Source organism: Nymphaea colorata, chromosome 2 (genome assembly GCF_008831285.2).
Source record: "Nymphaea colorata isolate Beijing-Zhang1983 chromosome 2, ASM883128v2, whole genome shotgun sequence".
NCBI classification, from domain to species: Eukaryota; Viridiplantae; Streptophyta; class Magnoliopsida; order Nymphaeales; family Nymphaeaceae; genus Nymphaea; species Nymphaea colorata.
This window is the reverse complement of record NC_045139.1, coordinates 26,659,015-26,679,882: the sequence shown is the minus strand read 5'-3', so window position 1 is coordinate 26,679,882 and position 20,868 is coordinate 26,659,015. Positions and strand designations below refer to the sequence as shown.

The window sequence follows — 20,868 nt, the reverse complement described above, 5'->3', positions numbered from 1 at the left end:
TGAGGGAAAGGTAACCTTGACATCTTAGCAAACTCACATGCTTTCACAAACATTAAAATCACACACAAGATTTGAGAACATTGTTCTAAGTATTCTGTTTGACAGATGTCCCAATCTACAATGCCAAAGGTGGGATGATTCATTGTTCTTTGTTGTAAAAAAAGCTTTGGTTTTCTGCAAATCAAGGAAGTATAGTCCATCCTTCTCATAGCCTTCACCAATCTTCATCTGGGATGTTGGATCCAGCAGAGTTACTGTCTTCTTGGAAAAAATAATGTTTCAATTAAGATCCCTTGTTAGCTTGCTAACTGATAGAAGGCTATTTGGAAACTTTTGAACATATAATGCTGAACTGGATTTATTTTTAAACAACAGATGTCCAATTCCTTTAACTGGTATCATAGAACCATCTGCCATCTGTAACTTTGTGTTACGAATATGTGTAACATCTGATATTTTATTGAGATGACCAGTAATATGTTTAGTAGCACCGCTGTCAACTACCCAATAATTAGAATTTAATTTGACTGTGAGAGCAAGAGACTTACCCAATGTAGCAGAAGGTTATTCAGGCGTAGAGGACACAATACCGGTGGCAGTGTTAGATTGAGCTACTTGACGCAGCAAATGAGCAAGTTCTGATAAGTGTGCTTGAGAGAAATTTGGATTATTTGTTGCTTTCCGTGCAGGTGTCAGCATCTATCCCTTGTATGGTCATTCTTCTTACAGTATGTGCATTTAAATTTTGATCATAATTTATTTGAGGGAGGGGGCTCAGCAGCTTCTTGTTTTTGACTCTTGAAGGCCATCAGTTTGTGCCTTTCTTCCATACCTCTTGAATCTTCAGAATTCATCACTTTCTACCATGGCACATATAGTGTTCAAAGATGGTACTGGGTCACTCATTAGCACCTGGCTTCGTAGGTTGTCAAAGTCTTGACCAAGTCCAGCCAAGATTTTGAAGATTTTGTCTTCCTCTTGACATTGCCTCAGAATATCTAAATTTGTTGTAATTGGCCGGTATTGGGAAAGTTCATCCCACATACCGTTAAGGCCATTCAGATATAAGTGGAATGGTATGTTACCTTTGACTGTTCTTGTAACTTCTTGTTGCAGTTGATACACACAAGTTAGATTGTGTGTTTCACCATAGATCTAATTCAGAGTATCCTAAATTTCTTTTGAGGAGTCAAGAAACAAGAACCCCTCAGCTATATTTCGTTCCATGGAGTTAAGCAACCATACCATAACAAGTCTGTCATTTTCCTCCCATTCATCAAACGCAGGATTAGTTTTTTCAGGTTGTGGAATTTTACCTATAACATAGCCCATCTTTGATTTGCTGCAAAGGAATAGACTAGCAGACTTGGACCAGGTGATGTAATTTGATCCATTCAAGGGAGTTGTCATGATCTTCAAGGAAGGATTAGGATCTTGAACGATGGTCTTGTGTTGATTCATCACTTGCCGATTGCTGGTTTCATTTCCTTCTGCACTCATCTTGTTGGTTCTGATATCATGTCAAACTTGAGCTTCTGTGAGGAATTTCAGAAGTCTGCAGAAAAACAGGGGAGGATGCTCACACTCAGGTATCAGAGAGAAGGAGCCCTAAACTCAATTCTTATTCATGTCTTTTATTTTCTATCTTTACGTCAAGCTATTTATACATACATGACACAATTTCGTTACATTACAGCTGTACAATCCGTTGGAAGGATGAGCTGTTATGCTTGTTGTAACAGTCTCACAACTAGAACTGTGTCTTACACATTAACACTCTCAACCCAAGAACATCACCAGAGAACCTTCATTGCTGCCACCGCTTGCTCGTTGGAATTCAAGTGTTGTCCCCTCCTCAGCAATATGCGATAGGGTTGTTTCAACTACACGGTTATCCAAAACTAGCGAGAAATGGAACTCACCGATGCACGATTGTGCCGTCACCTTGTCGAGCTGCAATCGTTCTTCACTAAAGCATTGGATCCAGTAGCTCTGCGGCAGACGACGCTGGTCAAAGAACTGTCATCGATCACCCTTGTAACCTAGCCCCGAGCTAACAATTTCTTCAATCCACGGTTATGGATTTCATTTTATGAAAATTGTGATTGAATCATGCACACACCTTCTTCAATTCTTTGAATTGCTGAATTGGTGCCAAACCTACCTTGCATAAGAAGTTAGGAGCTATTTCCTACTTGTTCTTTTATGTTTATTCTGAGATATTTATCGTGCGTATGTGATTGAAGTGAGCAAATGGCCAAGTTCTCCTCTCACAATGCCTCTTTAGTCTAAGGCTTACTCTTTTAATAGATTTGAGCGGAACCTTAGGCCACATCAACAATGTTTCTATTTTTTTTTTCAAATCCAAAACTCACTTTTTAAAATCCAATCCGACTTTCAGGATCATATCAACTCGTGTTTCTTTAAATAAGTTCAGATTTCCAAACCTCCATTTTGGAATCCAAATAAACAGATTTTCAAATCCAAATCCAGGAATATCCTATTCAGGTCCATTTCCTCAAACCACATCTCCCAAGTTAATACCCAAACCAACTCTCAAATCTCATAATATGTTTCATAAATCCATGTTTAAGAGGTCCCGTTTTCAATAAATTTTCATATCTTAATAAAGTGGTTCTTGAATCAAATTGGATCTCATATCTGGATATAAATTTAACCAAGCTATATTTGGATCCAACTAAATTAAAATTTCAGATCTATACCCAAGTTATACCAAAATTCTATATTAAATTAGAAGTCTAATTCTCATTTGCAAATAAACATATTTTAAATTCAAATAATTTGGATCCAGATATAAATCCAATAAAGATTGCTCTCACATCCAAAGCCATTTTTCGTGAAATTAAATTTTAAATTTGGATAAAAAAAATGATCAAATCCAAAATCATATGGTTTTCAAATGAATTTTCGGAACCCGAAAAGGTTATGTGTGGGGATCATGCTCATGACTTTAAAATGTCATTGAATCTGCCTCAAGTAACCTACATTTCTTTTTCCATTTTTAATATGTCATTCTAGTTTTCAAACCAAAAATTCATTCAATTGTTGAGGGAATTTAGTGCACGCATCCTTGTTATGGTTTGATTCCCTCTCTTTTCTCTTCTTCTATTTCAATTCTATAATGTCTTTCTTTTTCCTTTTGCATCAAAGCACGTAGATTATATTTCTTTTATGCTTTCATTAGTCATGCAGCACACATTTATTTTAAAATGCACCTACATTACCTAGACCCACATATACCCCTTGTCTGACCAGGTTAGCTTAGTACATATCCTATGGCATAAACCTAAGTATGTGAAATCTTGAATCCAGTTTGGTCTTCTTGCAAGAACCATTTCAAATCATAGATTTCTAAATGTTTTAAAACTAACTTTTTCAAATGATTTCAAAAACTCAAGGTCATAGAGATGTGGAGTCCAAACCTAGTCCAGCTCTCCAAGACCTAGCCCAGATCATCATAGAGCCCACTACTCATAAAGCAATAACCAATCATTTTATATCCATCCAAATAAGATGAACAAAGATCATATCAAGAATCATGTTATTTAAATAAGATCAAACTCATATGCTCCAACCAAGCATGTCCCCAGGCAGATGTCCCCAGGCAGGTTCAAACCCAGTTTAGGGAAGATAAAACCCAGTTCTTTGACTGACCTAGCCTTAGTCATAAAAATCTTGGATTTCAGTCAGATTTGACCTTAAACATGCTTATTAATTTAGATTTAGATCTTAAAAATCACAATGGTAGATTGTGAATTTCAGATTATGGATCACGCGTTTTGGATCTCGAATCATGGATCTCATATTTTAGATCTCAAGTATTTGATTTTGGGTCTTAGACTCCAAATATGGGATCATGGATTTTGAATCATAAATCTCAAGTCATCGATTTCATATTCTAGATCTCCGATTATGGATCTTAAAACTTAAATTTTGGACCTTGGACTTCAGATTTTGGATTTTCTGTCAGATTTCACATAATGAGTCCTTAATCATAAATCTCATATTATCGATACCATATTATGGTTGTCAAATCATGGACATTGGATTTTAGACCACAAACGTTAGATTTTGGATTTGGATCTTAGGTCTTGGAGTTTAGATTTTGGATTTTGGATGTCAGATTTTTAGATCTCAAACATTAGATTACGGATTTTGTATCTCAAGTTTTGGACTTAGAATTTTAGATCCTAAATGTTGGATTTCGATTTTGAAGCTTAGATTTTGGATCATGAATTTCCATAACATAAAATGATATTTTGCATCTTTCTGGCATTTCCTATTTCAATTTAGAACAAAAATATTATAGATTATGATTACAAGATTTGGATTCAGATCGTATTATCTTCAGGTAGGTCCACATCCTATACCTTAGTACTAGTATAGAAAGGATTTAGAAATCACAAACGAAGTAAAGATAATGAATAGATCAGTTATGGTATTTAAACGAATGAAGGTGAGAGTCTGAGATCAAGAACAGGAATGGTTATCTTCAGGAGAAACTGACTGCGAGGGTGGAGGAAGCCAAACATGAGTGACCCCAGCCTTTGCCATCTGAGGCACCAACTTCTTCCCGACATTGTACTACCCTTGGCTGTTCTTAGACGATTCCCAGTTGAAGGCCTAAACCAACATCGCTTATATGTTTAACATACCGGTTGATCAAAGTTCATGTCTCTTCCAATGTGTATTCGCAGGGAGAAAAATAGATAGACAGAGGAACGTACAGCCATTAGTTATTTTTGTTACACCACTCTGTATCAGATAACGTTGACAATGTTTTTTACTTGATACGTGGTTCTGTTCAATGAGATAGCCTTTCGAATGCAATTTAAAAATTTGATTTGCAGAATTTAGGTCGGCGAGAGGGCATTCCCTGTTGCAGAATGGGATACATTTGATAATTTTGACTAGAAACTTTCCAATCTCATATCGGGTTAGATATTTTTTACTAATGGCACTTATTTGAAAGATCTTAGACTTTTCAAATACATGACAGTGAATTGATTGAGAGGCACTAAACAAATCAATGGGAGGATCAATATATAAATAATTGAATGGCTAGAAAGAACTAATATGTGAATAACAAGCCCACATGTGATTCCACCACTGCTGAAGGAAAGCGTTAATTTGTTCAGTGACAAAGTCAATATGTAATTGTTTCAATCACATTAAAATATTTAATTGGAAAAAATGGTGGCTGCCCATGCAACGTGTACCAATTCGAGCCTCTTTAATTTCTCTGATGCTGAACGGTTGTCGCAGCTCCAAATACACTGGGATGCCTTAGAGCAGAGACTAGGCCAGCATTGGACGAGTTATGATTACAAGAGGAAGCTATGCGATGAAAGGACCTGTTTTAGTTACGCGATTTTAGGATAGCAGCTCTTGGTTGAACCAGCTCATCCACACATTGAACCCACTAGAGTCACCGCTTTAGAGTTCACCCATTGTCCATGGCCATGAGCCCCCAGTAGTGAGAAGATCTAGCCATGAGAGTTGACCCCCTACTTGCTTTAGTGACTTCTATCCCTTTTGTTCTCGCCTATTGCAATCACCCGCCAAACGTCCCACTGAGCACGAAGTTTATTTTTAAAAATTGTCATCCATTTATCAAAATTATGTCCTCAACACTTATTTTCACCAAGAACTGATTACTTTTGAACAAGCCAATTCTAATAAAAAATAGAGACATGCTATGAGTGAAGAATTGAAGACTCTAGAAAAGAATTAGACATGGGTTATTGTTCCACTCCCACCTGAAAAGCAATCAGTTGGATGTCAATCAATATACAAGATGAAATATAACAATGATGGTACAGTGGAAAGGTACAAAGCCCATCTAGTTGCAAATGAGTATATCAACATAAAGGTATTGACTTTATAGAAACATTTGTTTTGGTTGCAAAAATGAAGTCTAAGAATTTTACTATCTGTTGCGGCAAACGAAAATTTGGATACATTTCAACTAGATATGAAAAATGTCTTCTTACATGGTGATTTAGAAGATGAGGTATGTATGGATCCACCTCGTGCAGACTAAAAAAATCTATTTATGACCTCAAACAATCTCCACAATTGTGGTTCTCCAAGCTAAGCAGTGTTCTTATAGAAAATGGATTTAGACGAAGCAGCTCAGATTACACCATGTTCACCTCTCACTCACCCCAAGGTACACTCATACTTCTCGTGTACATTGACGATATAAATGTTACATGTGACAACAAGGAGGTAGCAACACTTTTTATTTTTCTCGCGTCAGTGAGAATCCGTCTAATTCGAAGTTTGATGACCTTCGTCTCCGACAAGGAAGCTCCTCCACCCTATAAAACTGGCCTCCTTAATCTTCGTAATCTGTAAGATGAGACAAACTGCTCCGGTGTTCTTAATTTCTCACCAGTCAGATGAGGGTTTTGTTCGTACGTGTCCTCAAGTTCACCTTGACCTTAGCTTTGGTAATAATTTTGATGAAAGAGGTAATTCCCACTCTCGCACGCACCCTTGATGCATGTACTTCCCCGACGGGAGCCCGATCTGACCTGATAACATTCAAAAAGTTATTTCTTATTATTAATAGTATATATTTTATATTTAAAAAATTATATTTTAAATAAATATTTTTTATATTATAATTGGGTCGTGTTGAGCCCGAGCCCGTTATAGTACCGAACTAGGAGGCTTTTCATGCTACCCGAGCCCGGGCCCAAGTTGGGCCCGACACCGAGTACCCGACGACGGCCTGGCTCAGCCTGGTAAGAACAGGGTTCGGGTCGGCCTGGTTATGATAAACAAAATAATTTTGTTTATGAATATAAAATATAATTTTAATATTAAAATATATATTATTATTAATAAAAATATTTTAGTGTTATTGGAGTGGATCAAGCCCCTGTCGGGCCTATCCGAGCCGAACCCAGGCATGTATCGAGCAAAGCTACATGATGTCTACATTTCCCAATGTCTAGTGATGTCTAGCTGTTTTTTTAACCAGTATCTGAATTTCGTGTTTTTATGACTTGTCTTTTTCTTCATATTGTATACGTGTATAAAGGATGAGTTGTCTTCTAAAAATGTGTACATGTTAGCTTACTATATTAAATTTCTATATTTTTAGTATTGCCTGAGATCCTAATCTTCAAGCAGCCAGTATGGAGCGGAAGAAGACTGATGAAAATTTAAATGAAGCTATATGAGGATCATAAGGTCTATGAAAGCTTCTCTCTTTTGAAAATTTTCAAAGAAGCAGGTAGAGATAGAAAAGTTGAAAGGGAAAATACAAATGATGGAGCATATTAATAGAATGGAGTCCATAAAAAACCTGATAAAGGAAAAAAAAATTGAACCGGATGACTTGGATCAAATGAATACCACTCTTTTAGCCAAAGAATGGATTGCAAAGATGAATTACAAGAGGCACGAAAAAAAATAATAACTATATGGATCGTTCTCCTTTTCTTTCACATATTGTTATTATGCTTAGATATTTTGATACATCACACATCTCTTCATTATCCTATATTATTCTATGTTCTACTACCGATAGGGCAAAAAATTTATTTTATATTTAAAAAAAAATTATTATAACCGATCAGGGCCCAGCCAAGCCCAGGTTCGGGTTTCGGGTATTGGGCTCGTGCCAAAGCCCAGGTTTCGGGTACTGGGCTTAGGCCAGGCCCAACTTTTGGACATCGGCCAGCCCGGACCCGATTCTTAGTGGGTCGGGCCAGCCGAGACTCAGTTCTTGCCCAGCTGTTACCAGGCCTCGCTTGGTTACAATAAAAAAAATTATAAATATAAAATAAACTTTTTTTATAAACATAAAATATTTTTTTAAATATACAATATATTTTTAATAATAAAACATATATTAGTATTAATAAAAAATATTTTTTTAAGTTATGGACCAATTTGGGCCAACCAATTGGGCCCAGGCATTTCTTGCACATCACAAGTTTCATTCGTTCAAAGCACTTGGCGCTCATAGTAGCCGATGCAAGATACAGTGCTCTAATGTTGGCGGGCGTGCTGTTCAAAAGTGCCCAGTGACGGTGAGCCGTCATGAGTGCTTTATCTGTGGAAGGTGCTTCCCGACTAGACAAACTATGGGTGGACATATAACCTTGCATAGGCAGCCGACCAATAATGTGGGTAGAAAGAATCATCTCCACATTGATCTTAACCTACCTCCACCTATTGATGATCGTGACGAAGAAGAAGAAGCAAAGACCTCAAGTGGATGAAGAAGATGGTGTTACTGAGTATGAGAAGTTGGTAATACCAATATTGGGAGAACTTTTTGTTATTTTCTCATGTTGGTGCTTGTGTCTTGTTCAATAAAGTAAACAACTGCTAGAAGGATACTAAGCTTTAGTTTTCCTCAATGGAATTGCAACTTGTTTTTATTTTTTCTACAAGTACTTGGAAGAAACCACTTAGGTGGCTCCAGCTGGAGGGCAGGATGCCCTTAATCTAGTTAGGGGTGGGTGCGGGGCTAGGTGGCCAGCGGTAACCGGTATCCAACCCTGTATGGGCACAAGTCCGAGCTCAAAAAACCTACTCCAAGCCCAGGCTCGGGTCCAACTCGATTCGGCCTGACAGGGCCCAGGCTCGGGCCCAACCCAGATCAGCCCGACGGCCCCCAACTCTTAGTCCAAAAATTTCTGCATATTTATCATCTCAATGTCCCAATTATTTAATTCTTATTTTTCAGGTGGAAGAAGCGCTTATACCAGATGTATGTCAGGAGACCTCACAAATTCATGCTGTGGAAGTACGTGAGACCTATCATCGTGGGAATGGTGACAATATTCTCAAGGGAGAGCCAGACAAAGTTACTTTTAATCCAGGTATGCTAATGAGCGTATTATTTCATTTGTCAAGGAGTTGGAAGGCTGAGCATGGCAGGATATTTCAGTGATCTTTAGGTTGGTCGCCGGGAAGCCTTACTCTGATTTGGAGAATGGCCGAAATGATGGAAGCCAAAGGAGTTCAAAGAAGTCTGAGGTGAGTTTGTCTAATTGCTCAGTTTGTTCATCCTCTCTGACGCAACACCGTGGCATGTGGGCGGGCAAAGCCGCAAGCACTGGACCATTTCCAAAATATTAGACAACAAAAATCTAAATAACTCAATCTTGGACCATTTCCAAAATATTATACAACAAAAATCTAAATAACTCAATCTTGCTCCTATAAATGATTGGCTTCCTTTCTTTCTTATCTTGTCTCATTTATTTAGTTACCTTTTTTTTTCCTCTATTTGTACTAATACTGCTAAAATCAATATTTAAATTGAATAAAATAATCTAATTAGACTATAACTTCAGCAAATCATATAAATTTAATTGTTTGTGAATCGGAGTAACTAAAAAAAATGTATTTTAATTCAAGAAAATGAAAAACCAGAAAAAACAAAAGAACGCAGAAAAATTCAAGTACTTAAAAGACATGGTGTGATAAGCTAAAAAATGACAAAAAACAAAACAAGAAGACGACTGCAAAATTTTGATGAACATGGCAGGGGCGCCTTCAACTATTTCTGTGTCGCTTTCAATCATGCTGGCAGCTACTATGCTCAGATAATTCTTGTCCCAATCTTCTCTATGGAGTGGTGGGGCAGTTGTATTTTATGGTGATCATATAAAAATTTCACAAAAACAATTTTTGTTAGCAATTAATATTATTATACTTGAATTAGATGGATGGATGATCTAAACTTAGCTTTTAGTAAGAGTACCTATTTTCATGTGACCTCATCATGAACCTTAACTAGTGTGTTTGTTTGTCTAATTATTTGTTTGTCTTTTTATTTCTATGACGTGCAGGAACTATCGATGTCTCGTCCCATGTAGTATGTGGTTTTTGATGAGAGAACCAGAGACATAACAGCACGTGAGATTAATAGAAGACCATTGTTAGTGATTTGTCATAATTGTCAGTGTTTGTAGCAGGTCTAATTTGCCAACATGTGGCTCTCAGCTATTTGTATTTTGATTTTCTATGTGTTTACTTGATAATGTTTATTTGAACCCTTTGAACATCTACCACTGATGATGTTTTTCTTCAAGTTATGAAATTGATTTTGATTTATTGGTGTTATATATATTATCTTGATTTAAGTTGATAAATGTGTTGATCTTGGTTTAATAGGTTTTTATTTTGAAGTTTGTAATAGTATTGGTATAACATATTCTTATTAGGCCAAACATAAGCATGATAAATAATTTTTATAGCATAAGCTTTGTATGATGTCTCATACTCTAAAAACAACAATGGATGAAACAAGCAAAACCAACAAACACAGTGTTTTTGTTATCGAACAGTAGACAGAATGAGCTGTATATGAAGCAGATATTTTACGGAACATGCAAAATAAACATAACATAAATCAAACGTCAAACGTCAAACAAAACAGTTAGGACAGATAAGACAGATAACAAAGAAAACAAGCACCGAACAAAAGGAACATGGTGTTCTGTTCTTAAAACCATCAAACAATAGACAAGGAACATCAATAACAAGGCAAATAGAACAAGAGTATGGTAGATAGAATGTTCGGTTAGGTCCACAAGGACATTTATCAAATGTCCTCTTGTGTTATGTTGTCAAACTGATCTCTAAAGTCTGTTTGACTAATATGTAACTTTTTCATAAATATGACCCAAAAAAATTAAGCAGGTTTATAAAACACATTGAAAAGTGTTTTATAAATATGCCCCAACTTTTACGACAGATTCATATAATATTTATAAAAATTGTTTCATTTACCAAACAAACCCCAAAGAAATAGATCATGTGAGATATTGTAAATATCTAGTTATTACCGATGTTGCAACAAAGAGATAAATATAGAAATTTGTAACTATTGATATTGAAATAGATCACGCAGCTTGAAAAGTGACTAAGTCTCTAGAGTGTGATTGGTGTAGGCCTCAACCCTTGAAATATTTTGAGCTGAACCTAAGGTCAGCCATGTTGTGTCCGCACCAGACTTAAGTCGTATCCCACAAGCACTCATCTTTTTATATTTATATACTATTGTGACACTCATTTGATGGTGGAACCAGCTAGCCACTTGGTGATGAACGCACTACTTGTGTAGGCTGAAGATGTGCTTCGCTAATGACAATGACGTACAGCTTGCATCACAAACTCTTGGTCGCTGGGGTTGAGACGTCAAACTTTTATTTGAATTTGCTCCTAACCCTCTCACAAATTGATTTATTTTTTTGTCATTCATGGTGAAACACAGGAACGTGTGATCTCCTTTTTATCAATTTTTTATTTTTTTTTAATTTTCTTTTTTGTCCATACAAAAAGTTTTGTTTTTGTGAATTGAAGATACTTTATTTATTAACCATAAAAAACTTTCTTTTTGTGAATTGAAGATACTTTATCCATTAACCACATTGGGGCGCCAAATAGCATGAAATTTTGATGGCTAATGACAATATGCTCATGATTAACCAAAAAATAAATTTTTGTAGGAACAAAAAAGAAAAACAAAAAAAAAATTGAAGATTCGATCAAAGTAATATTTGTGTATATATTATATCATTATGACTAATATGCCTCTATAAGCAATAAAAAAGCATTTTTGTTTTTTTTTTGTCATGTTCATAGCGTTATTTAACTTATTTCATTATTTTATAAATATTTTATTATTTCATTAACGTTATTATTTTACTTATGTTTTAGCATTATCTTATATATATGCTTGTTATCTCATTATCTTATAAATATATTATTATTTAATACTTATATTTATCGTTATCTCATACATATATTTATTATCTCATTATCTTATAAATTTTTTATTATCTTATACTCATATTTAACGTTATATTATACATTAGTTAGTTATTTCATTATCATAAATTTTTTGTTATATCATTTATATTATCTTATACTTATTTGTTATTTCATATATATTTATTCTTTCTTACTTTTTATTTATTTGTTGAACATGAGCATAAAAATAAATAATAATATTGATAAATATGGTTCACATCGACATATATTCATTATATACACCACACGGTCTCCATGTAACAGTTTCGCCTCCCATGTGTTTGGTGGAGCTGACGAGTGCTTGGTAAAGCAGCCGCCCACCTGCTTTTCTTGACCTACGATGTGCATCGCCTCTCTCCTTCTCATCCCCTCACTCTCTCTCTCTCCCTCCCTCTCTCCCCTATAAATTTAATAAGAATGTCTCTGGTTTTAGGGATGTCCAAGACTCTCGACCTATATCGCAATGGCTGCTTTTTTGGGGGATGTTTATTTGACAATGTTGATGACCTTAGTTCTGATCAGCCTGCTCAGTGGAGCACCTAATAGGGCAGGCAAGCAGGCAACACAATTAGCATTTGAGAGATTCAAACTCTAAGAACTCAAATTTGGAAGTTAACGTGGGTTTTGCTTATATGATCAGTTTGAAGTATAGCGTTTTTGTATTTGGCTCACGATTGTGTTTCCAATCTTCGTTGCAGAAGCTCAGGCAGCTGGAATCTGTTATGGTTTGAACGGCAACAATCTGCCACCACCATCGGCGGTTGTCGGGCTCCTTCGATGGAAGAACATCAGGAAGGTGAGGCTGTTTGAGCCGAACCGGGACGTCCTTCAGGCACTAGGAAACTCCGGCATCGAGGTCAATCTCGCCGTCCCAAACTCCCAACTCCAGAACATAGCCAACAACCCATCGGCTGCCGGCTCGTGGGTCGCGACAAACATCCAAGCCTACCCGGCTGTCACATTTGGGTCCATCACTGTTGGCAACGAGCTCATCCCAGGACCCCAAGCGCAGTTGGTACTTCCGGCCATGCAAAACATATACAATTCCATTCAAGGGGCCGGACTCGGAGGTCGGATCAAGGTATCCACAGTAGTCAGCACGGCGGTGACCACCGGCTTCCCTCCCTCTGCCGGCGTCTTCACTCCACAAGCTATGCCCTTCATGGTGCCCATCGCCCAATTTCTAGCCCGAACTGGCGCGCCGCTCATGATCACCGTCTACCCTTACTTCGCCTATGTTCAGAACGACGTCGTTTCCTTGGACTACGCCCTCTTCAGAGCCAATTATGACGTGGTTAGTGACGGCGCCTTGAGGTACCGAAACCTCTTCGATGCAATGGTGGACACAGTTTACTCGGCGATTGAAAAGGTTGATGGCCTTGGCAGGAGAGCTCACATTCCCATCATTATCACGGAGAGTGGCTGGCCATCTAGAGGGCGCAGCGGCGGCGGTTGGAGGAATGCCAAAACTTATGATGCTACAGTGTCCGACGCATGGACGTACAACCAGAATCTGGTGAACCATGCGGCTCGAGGGACGCCTAAGAGGCCCGGGACGCCTTTGGTTACTTACGTCTTTGGCCTCTTCAACGAGAACTTGAAGCCAGGAGCTGAGATAGAGCGCAACTTCGGGATCTTCTACCCCAACATGCAACCAGTGTATGACATCAACTTCCCATAAGAATCAATTACTACGGTTAATGAGCTCAAGTTCAGTTTACGTAACTCCTAATAAAAATGAGGCAACTCCTAATAAAAATGAGGCAAGCCGAGCGACCTGTTTGAGTTTGTCTTCCCTTTGAACTTGTAAGCTCCGTTTGAATTTGAAATCTGTGTATTGTACTCTACTTATATTCCTACACAACACAGGACTTTAGAGGCAGAGGGAATCGACAAGGCTATGATGGGTTGTTAATCTCTTGCTTATCTAGAAATGGGTATGTCCGGGTTGTTTATTATCATATTTGAGTCCAGACCGAATTATACGAGTGAACTGGGTGCATAATAATGAGATACAAATCAAATAAGCAATAGGATTCTGATTCAATTCTATGAAACTTTCATAGCTATTTTGTAACATGTTCAATTCGTTCTACAGGTATCCAAATTAATCTATGAACTAGGCAGAATGTGATGTCTATTGCGTATTTCCAAAACCATTAGTTCTCTTTACCATTTTCCAATTCCATTTTTATTTTTCTTTAACTATATATGGCACATTGGTTATCATTCCACCGTATAAGATTTCTTCTACTTGTCCTCCTGTGATTTGACAGTTCCTGGTAAAAAGCAAAAAAATAGGGTACATTTGGATAATAATAACCCCGAAAGACAAATTGAAGACTAGGTCTGCCCTTGCTAAAAATGCTATATTGTAAGCTCCGTTAGAGTTTGAAATATGTGTATTGTACTCTACCATATATGACTCGTTTAAACTCACCACTGACATGGCCAAAACTCAGATGACTCAGCCTCGTCATCCCATGACTCGGGCGTGTCTTGACAATTCCTGTTTTTTCTCTTTTTTTAACCGATTGAAAACGGAGTCAGCCAAGTTAACTAGGCTGGGTTTTTACATGTTGCTCGTGAGGTCTAAAAAGAAGATGGCAGATATGAATTTGGAAATAAGTGAGAAGAAGCAGAGTGATTTTGGAGATGTTCTCTTATTAATGCAAGGACCGTTTACACAAAAATCTCGTATGCCGATTGGACTCTGGCTTTTCATTTGGTATCTTTCAAATCAACTCGAACTATATGTGCACCATTTGAGCGGTAATAGCTATATGATCAGATCCGAGTAAGAGACATCTATGGCATGTAATAAACATGTCGGTTGAACATGATTCCGAAACATCCATCGGTTATTGAGATGTTATAAACAATCTTGCATAGATCATGTTTAAATATAGCAATCGAATGAGTGGCCGATTCTTATAACATCAGGTCTTACACTTACTTGGGACATTTCGTTGGAGCCCCTTAAAAAGGTGCAATATCATGTTTATGTGGTTGTAATGTTGTTGAGAATTGAAGTGCAAGCCAACATGAAAGGAATTGGAGCATAAAATGAACAACCACTATGTTCTATGTTGGTGGTCATCCGGCCTACCATGCACTATCAACAGTGAAGAAGCATATCTCCCCATAGTCAAATTAAGAGGCCACCTCCACCAAGCCGCCGTAATCATAACCTTGCCTCGTCTTTCTCAACCTAACGAAACCTGAGTGATTTGTGACAAATGTATGAATGGTTTTCCTCATTTGATGTTTAAGGGACAATTTTGCATCACGAGGCTATGGCTGTACAACCAGTTGAGCCAACTCAGCTTGGCAGCCAAGCTTGACTCGTTTTGAGCTTAACTGAAAACTTGAGCTTATGACAAGTCAAGTTTGAGTTACATGAACTCAACTCGATTAAGCCCATGTGAATAGGTTATATTTTAACTTATAAGTGGTTCATGACATATATATGAATGGTTCTCATCATTTAATGTTTTAAGGGATAATTTTGTATCACGAGGCTAGGGCTGTACGATGAGTCAAGCCAACTCGAACTCGCTTTATTAAACTTGACTCAAGCTCGATTAGTTTCAAGTTTAACTGAAAACCTTGAGCTTATTATGAGTCGAGTTCGAATTACATGAACTGGACTTGATTAAACTTGAGTAAGCTTTGTTTAACCTATGTTATCCCTTTTTAAAAAAATTTATGAACTTAAAATCAAGAAAATGAATAAAGTAAAATGAGAAGTTGGTAAACTAGCTTAAACAAGCCGAGCTCGAGAAAGTACTCGGCCTACCGACTTGAGTTTGAGTGGGCCTTGTACAGCTCAAGTCCCCTTCGAACCAATCGAGCCGAGCAATATATGAATCGAGTCAAGCCGACAAAGCTCGAGCTCAGGGCGGAGATACGTGGAGTCTGTATGGGGCTTGTGTCCTACGGAGCCCACTTTGAAAGCTTCATTTGGTAACTGGTTTTTGTTGGACCTGGTGCAATTATATTTGGTAGCCTCATGAGACCTGGGCCACTGTCCAATGAACTTGGGTGGACCTGGTTGTTAACTATATATTTACTGCCTCATTGAAAAAAATCTCTACCTTTTGCCTCTGCCATTGGTCGAGATTCAGCTCGTGTACAGCCTTACGCGAGGCCTGCCATTTCCATATTTGTGTTGTAAAAAGGTCCCAATGAAGACACAATCCTTTTCAATAATCAACATTCAGGAGTTAGGTATGGCTATTATGGATAAAGGAGTAACATTCATATCGAGTCATGTGTTTGAATTGTCACTTATACATGCAACATCGTGTCACAACCGACGCTACAAATACATTTAACACTAACAAATTTCTAGCAACTAAGTCAGTGAAAATTAAGTTTCCTTGACGTGAATTAAAAAACATAAACATAAGTACACAATGAGTAATATATTTGCACAACATCACCATTACCCTTCGATGTAGTGTGAATTAGTGTCACAGTCAAACTTTTGACTCCAATGTGTTCCATGTTGTTTGTAATTCTCTACTGTGTAAAAGCCCGAGGGCTGTTTGGCATCGGCAACACTCTGTTATTTTTGTTCGAACTTACCCTAAAAGATGAGTTAAATTCATAAAATACATCCATAAAAACTGTTACTCCGTTCTATTTTTTTGGACATATTCATTGAACAATAACAATATATTGCAGTTGCCTTTTTGCCTCTGAAGTCACAAGTAACTCCATCTGTAAAACAAATCGTGTCACTGAAAAAAAAAATACCAATTTATGAATCCTTAACGTCAACATGCTTAATAATGAGTGCTCCTAACACTAACAACATAAAATTTCTAAAATTATCACAATAAAACTCATTTTTAAGAATGCGCAAACGCTGTTTCTGAAAGTGAAGGCAATTTTTTGCCAAAAGGTAACTAGGAGTGTCTCTAAATACTCAAGGAACAGTTTCTAAAAATGTCGGCAATGTTTGCTGAAAGTAACGAGGAAATGATCACATTTCTGTTCATGTAAAATGGTGTTCCCTCAGTAATTTTAGCAATGTATAGATTGTTCCTAATAAGAATGTGATAAAAGTGATTCATAAATTGTCTTCCTAAAGTTCAAATCATAATAATATCGTGGGTTATGTATACCAAGAATTAGATGAGACTTTCATATAACACGTTTAATATAACAATCGACGACTTAGTACCTAACTAAAACCAGCTGATCTTGTCCTTATTTATTTCAATCGATTGGAACCAGTAGCAGAGCCACCTCACAAAGTTTATTTATTTTTTATGCTAATGCTTATTGGATTGTGTATATTATATATATATATATATATATATTGAAGTTGTGGAATTAGTGCCCTTCCATCCGTGATTTGAACCTTCTAAAATGGCGCAACATCAGGTTTAGATTGAGATGTTGTGAGAGCAAACAGTTGAGACCGAGATTATCAGAATTGAAAATTAGAATGAACAAGCACTAGCTACAAGGGTAGTGATTGGGTCTAGCTACCACTGTCAATGGTGGAGAAATGATACCTCACATTATTCAAAGCCGCCACCTCCACTAACCGTCGTGTTACGTATTTTGCCTTTTCTTTTTCAGGCTCACAAAACTTGTCGATAAGTCAGTAAGAGTTCGCATCACGAGGCCCATCTTCAACTTTGTCTCCTGAAGCAGACGATATGCCTCATTTCATATCAGATCTGGAGCATATTATAAGCCGAATAATTTTGGGTTTAGAATGTTGTTTAGAAGTATGTTTTATTATTTTGTTTAATTTTAGACACTAAGTTCTAATCTAGAACGTACGGATCCATGAAAAAGGATTCAGATCTATGTTACTAGATATAAGTTGATATAGATACATGCAACTATATCCAAATCCATAAATCCACTCCACCTATCCTGAGGGGCCATGGGATGTCATCTCTAAAGAAGCATAGAAATTTTGAAATGGATAAATTATTTTCTAATGTATTTCCAGTTTTAATTAGTTTCGTTTCACTTACTTCTGGCGTTTACTTTCTTGCATTTTTCTAGTTATTTACAATATCTGCATGTTATTTCCTTTGAATTTATTTTCATTCTTTTGATAACTATTCTGCAGTGATTTTTACTAGTACATCACATTAGTGTCCAAGCATTATTGCCGCATCAAAAAGTCCCAAGAGTAAAATGCTCCATTTTCAACAGTGTATATTGAGATATGTCTATCATGTGTAGCTGCAAAATTGGTTATTACCCACAGCCTTAACTGTCGCTAATAGACCCAACAACCATGGCTGAAAGTGGTCTCAGCCATACTCTACAACGTATGTTAACTTTAGTGGTTGTGGTAATAGCAATTGTGGCTATTTAACTTTTACCATGGATTATGTGGCATTGAAACCATTAGCAACACTTTGACTTTACCATCAACCATGGCTTTACTGATAATCAAAATAAAAATAGTATATTAATGATTAATGCAGATGTGTGTGTATGTGTGGTATGTGTATATAATAACTAAATGATGACTTTGACTATCTATAGTCAACCAGCCATCCAAACCGGCCCTATCCATTTGAAGAAAATGGATCGTTGAGAGAAAAAGACATAAACTAATATTAATTGACAAAAATACCCATCACATTTTTTTAATTGTCCATCGTTTTAGATCGGACGGTCCTAGTTAGATGGTTGAGTGACTTTGAAAACTAGATTTACCATTCAATTCTTTCACACACCAGACAACTAGTAAGGGATAAAAGCCATACCCCTTATATTCATGTTAAAAGGTGTTTTAAACAAAATGTAAACCTTTTAATGTGTTTATAAATACTAATTTAATATAAATCATGCTTTAGTTTAAGAATTTTTGTAAAAAAAGATGGATCTAATTTCTAATATCAAAATGTTGATGCTACAAGAACTGTTTATTTTTTATTATTAAAAATAATTTAAGTAATAAAATGACTAACTTAATATATGCTTTTCACTAAATCACTCTTAATATCATATCTATAAGGTTAGATTGCAGAAATATTATTTAATAATTAAGTATATATACGTATAATTTGGAATCAGCTGACCAGCTCTATGTGCTAAAAACTGTCGCAAATGGTGCATTGTAAGGTTAAAACCTATGGCCAATCAACTGTTGTCATGAATGCATCATTTGCAACAGTTTTTAGCATCACACATCAAAAAAATAACATCTGGACATAGAGGTTGACCAGATGATATATATGTACATATATATTTTGTTTATTTATTTGTTTATTTCTCCAACCATTTGGATGTGTCTATCCTCTCTCACAAGCAGCCTAATGCATTGCATGTGCCTGTGGGTGAAAGGCTGGATGATCAAAGGAGTGTATATATATATATATATATATATATATATGCGTGTGTGTGTGTGTATCTAATATTTTTATGCTATAAAATTTGTTTACGTAACGAAAAATATATTCACAATTTTTATTTGCAATTGATCGCTGATAAATAATGTTGGTTTCTTCTCTTGTGCCTTTCAATTTCATCCTTGACTTGGCAATGTAGCTCCATTGTCAACCTCTACATATCTTGTGCTATGATGTTGCTGCAGCAACTTTAAAGTGATGAAAAGCATTCAGAAAAAATGAGTTAGTTGTTTACTTGCATGTTTAATTTAAAGGGCATAAGGTTATAGTTTTGCAAATGCTTATAGTTAAGAGTATATGATCTAACAATAATGGGTCAAAAAAAGTAGAGCGAGTGAGTGTATTCCAGTTTATATACCAAGAAATTGTAATTAATAACATTCTCAGTTTAACGTATTACATATGTTACAATCAAATGTTGTCCTAAGAATTTTTTTTCGAGGTTAAAATTCTATGTATATAGTTTTAATTAAACCTTATATATGCTAAGAAAATATCCAAATCTATCATGGGATCATGTTTCACCCACCATTGCTTCCAAGAATGGATCTAGGGATCTATATGTCAATCACATCCTTCTTCTCTATACTCGAAAATGCAAACATATTGTTGCATTTCACCATGAATGATTTAAACTAAGTTAATTGCTGAAAGGCTTCTTATTTAGCAACAAAATAAAAATGTTTCACGTCTCAACTGCAGTGAACATCAATTAGTGGTGCACATTTCACATCACTGTTATAGGCAAAACATGATTTTGTGAACCTATTAGTCACTTATTAAGTGACTAGCTAGCTCCACCATCATATAGACGTAACAACATTACATAAATATCAAAAAAACACTTGTCATTATATCAGCATGGAAGCTTCATAGTATAGCATGTAAAATTTGATAAGGAAAATGATTGTTCAACAATTAATAACACAATAAATTATGATCTTGTCACAAAATTAAACTTGCATTGATTCCATGTCTCATTCAGCTATGCAATAACCTCTTATTACCTCATAAGATGAAGTTCCTTTTATACTTGCAAGGAAATGAATCGATTTAATTAATTCAACTACATGAGGAAAATTTATTGCTTAATAAAAAAAAATCTCAATTAACCATGAATATGTTATATGGCCACAATCAATTATGTTATGAAGATTCCCAACAATCTAAATATATAAAATTAAACATCTTCCCAACAATTCAACGTAGATTGGAGGACATGATTTAGAAGGAAATTCAACTTAGATGAACATTGCTACATAACCTTTTAACAAATGCACAAATGTGGCCTATATTTATTTTTCTATGGCTTCTCTTTCAATATAGCAGATCCATATATGTTTATTTGGAAAGATAAAAATAAGATTATAGTTCTCCTCATCTACATTGATAGCATTATTGTGACAGGCAGTGAACTAACATTGTGTACCTCTTTTGTGGCATCACTTGGTACTAGCTTCTTCGTTAAAGATTTGGGATCACTTCATTATTTCCTTAGCATGCAATTCACTTGGGATAACACCATATGCATGTTGGCAGACCAACAGAAATATGTTCATGATCTTCTTTGCTGTTGTAAACTTATTAATTTTAAACCTATGAACATAGCTGCATAATGTTGAATCACGTACCATCTCATATTTGGATATCAATTCATATATAGAAG

General features: G+C 36.2%; 1 protein-coding gene across 1 annotated transcript; it reads left to right on the top strand.

Annotated features, from left to right (window-relative positions):
• The first annotated feature begins 12,245 nt into the window (after window positions 1–12,245).
• LOC116248317 (glucan endo-1,3-beta-glucosidase-like) lies at window positions 12,246–13,769 on the top strand. Its single transcript, XM_031621048.2, has 2 exons — window positions 12,246–12,359; window positions 12,507–13,769. Exons 1-2 carry the CDS (start codon window positions 12,272–12,274, stop codon window positions 13,487–13,489), a joined length of 1,071 nt encoding a protein of 356 aa, XP_031476908.1. The 5' UTR covers window positions 12,246–12,271; the 3' UTR covers window positions 13,490–13,769.
• The last annotated feature ends 7,099 nt before the right edge of the window (window positions 13,770–20,868 follow it).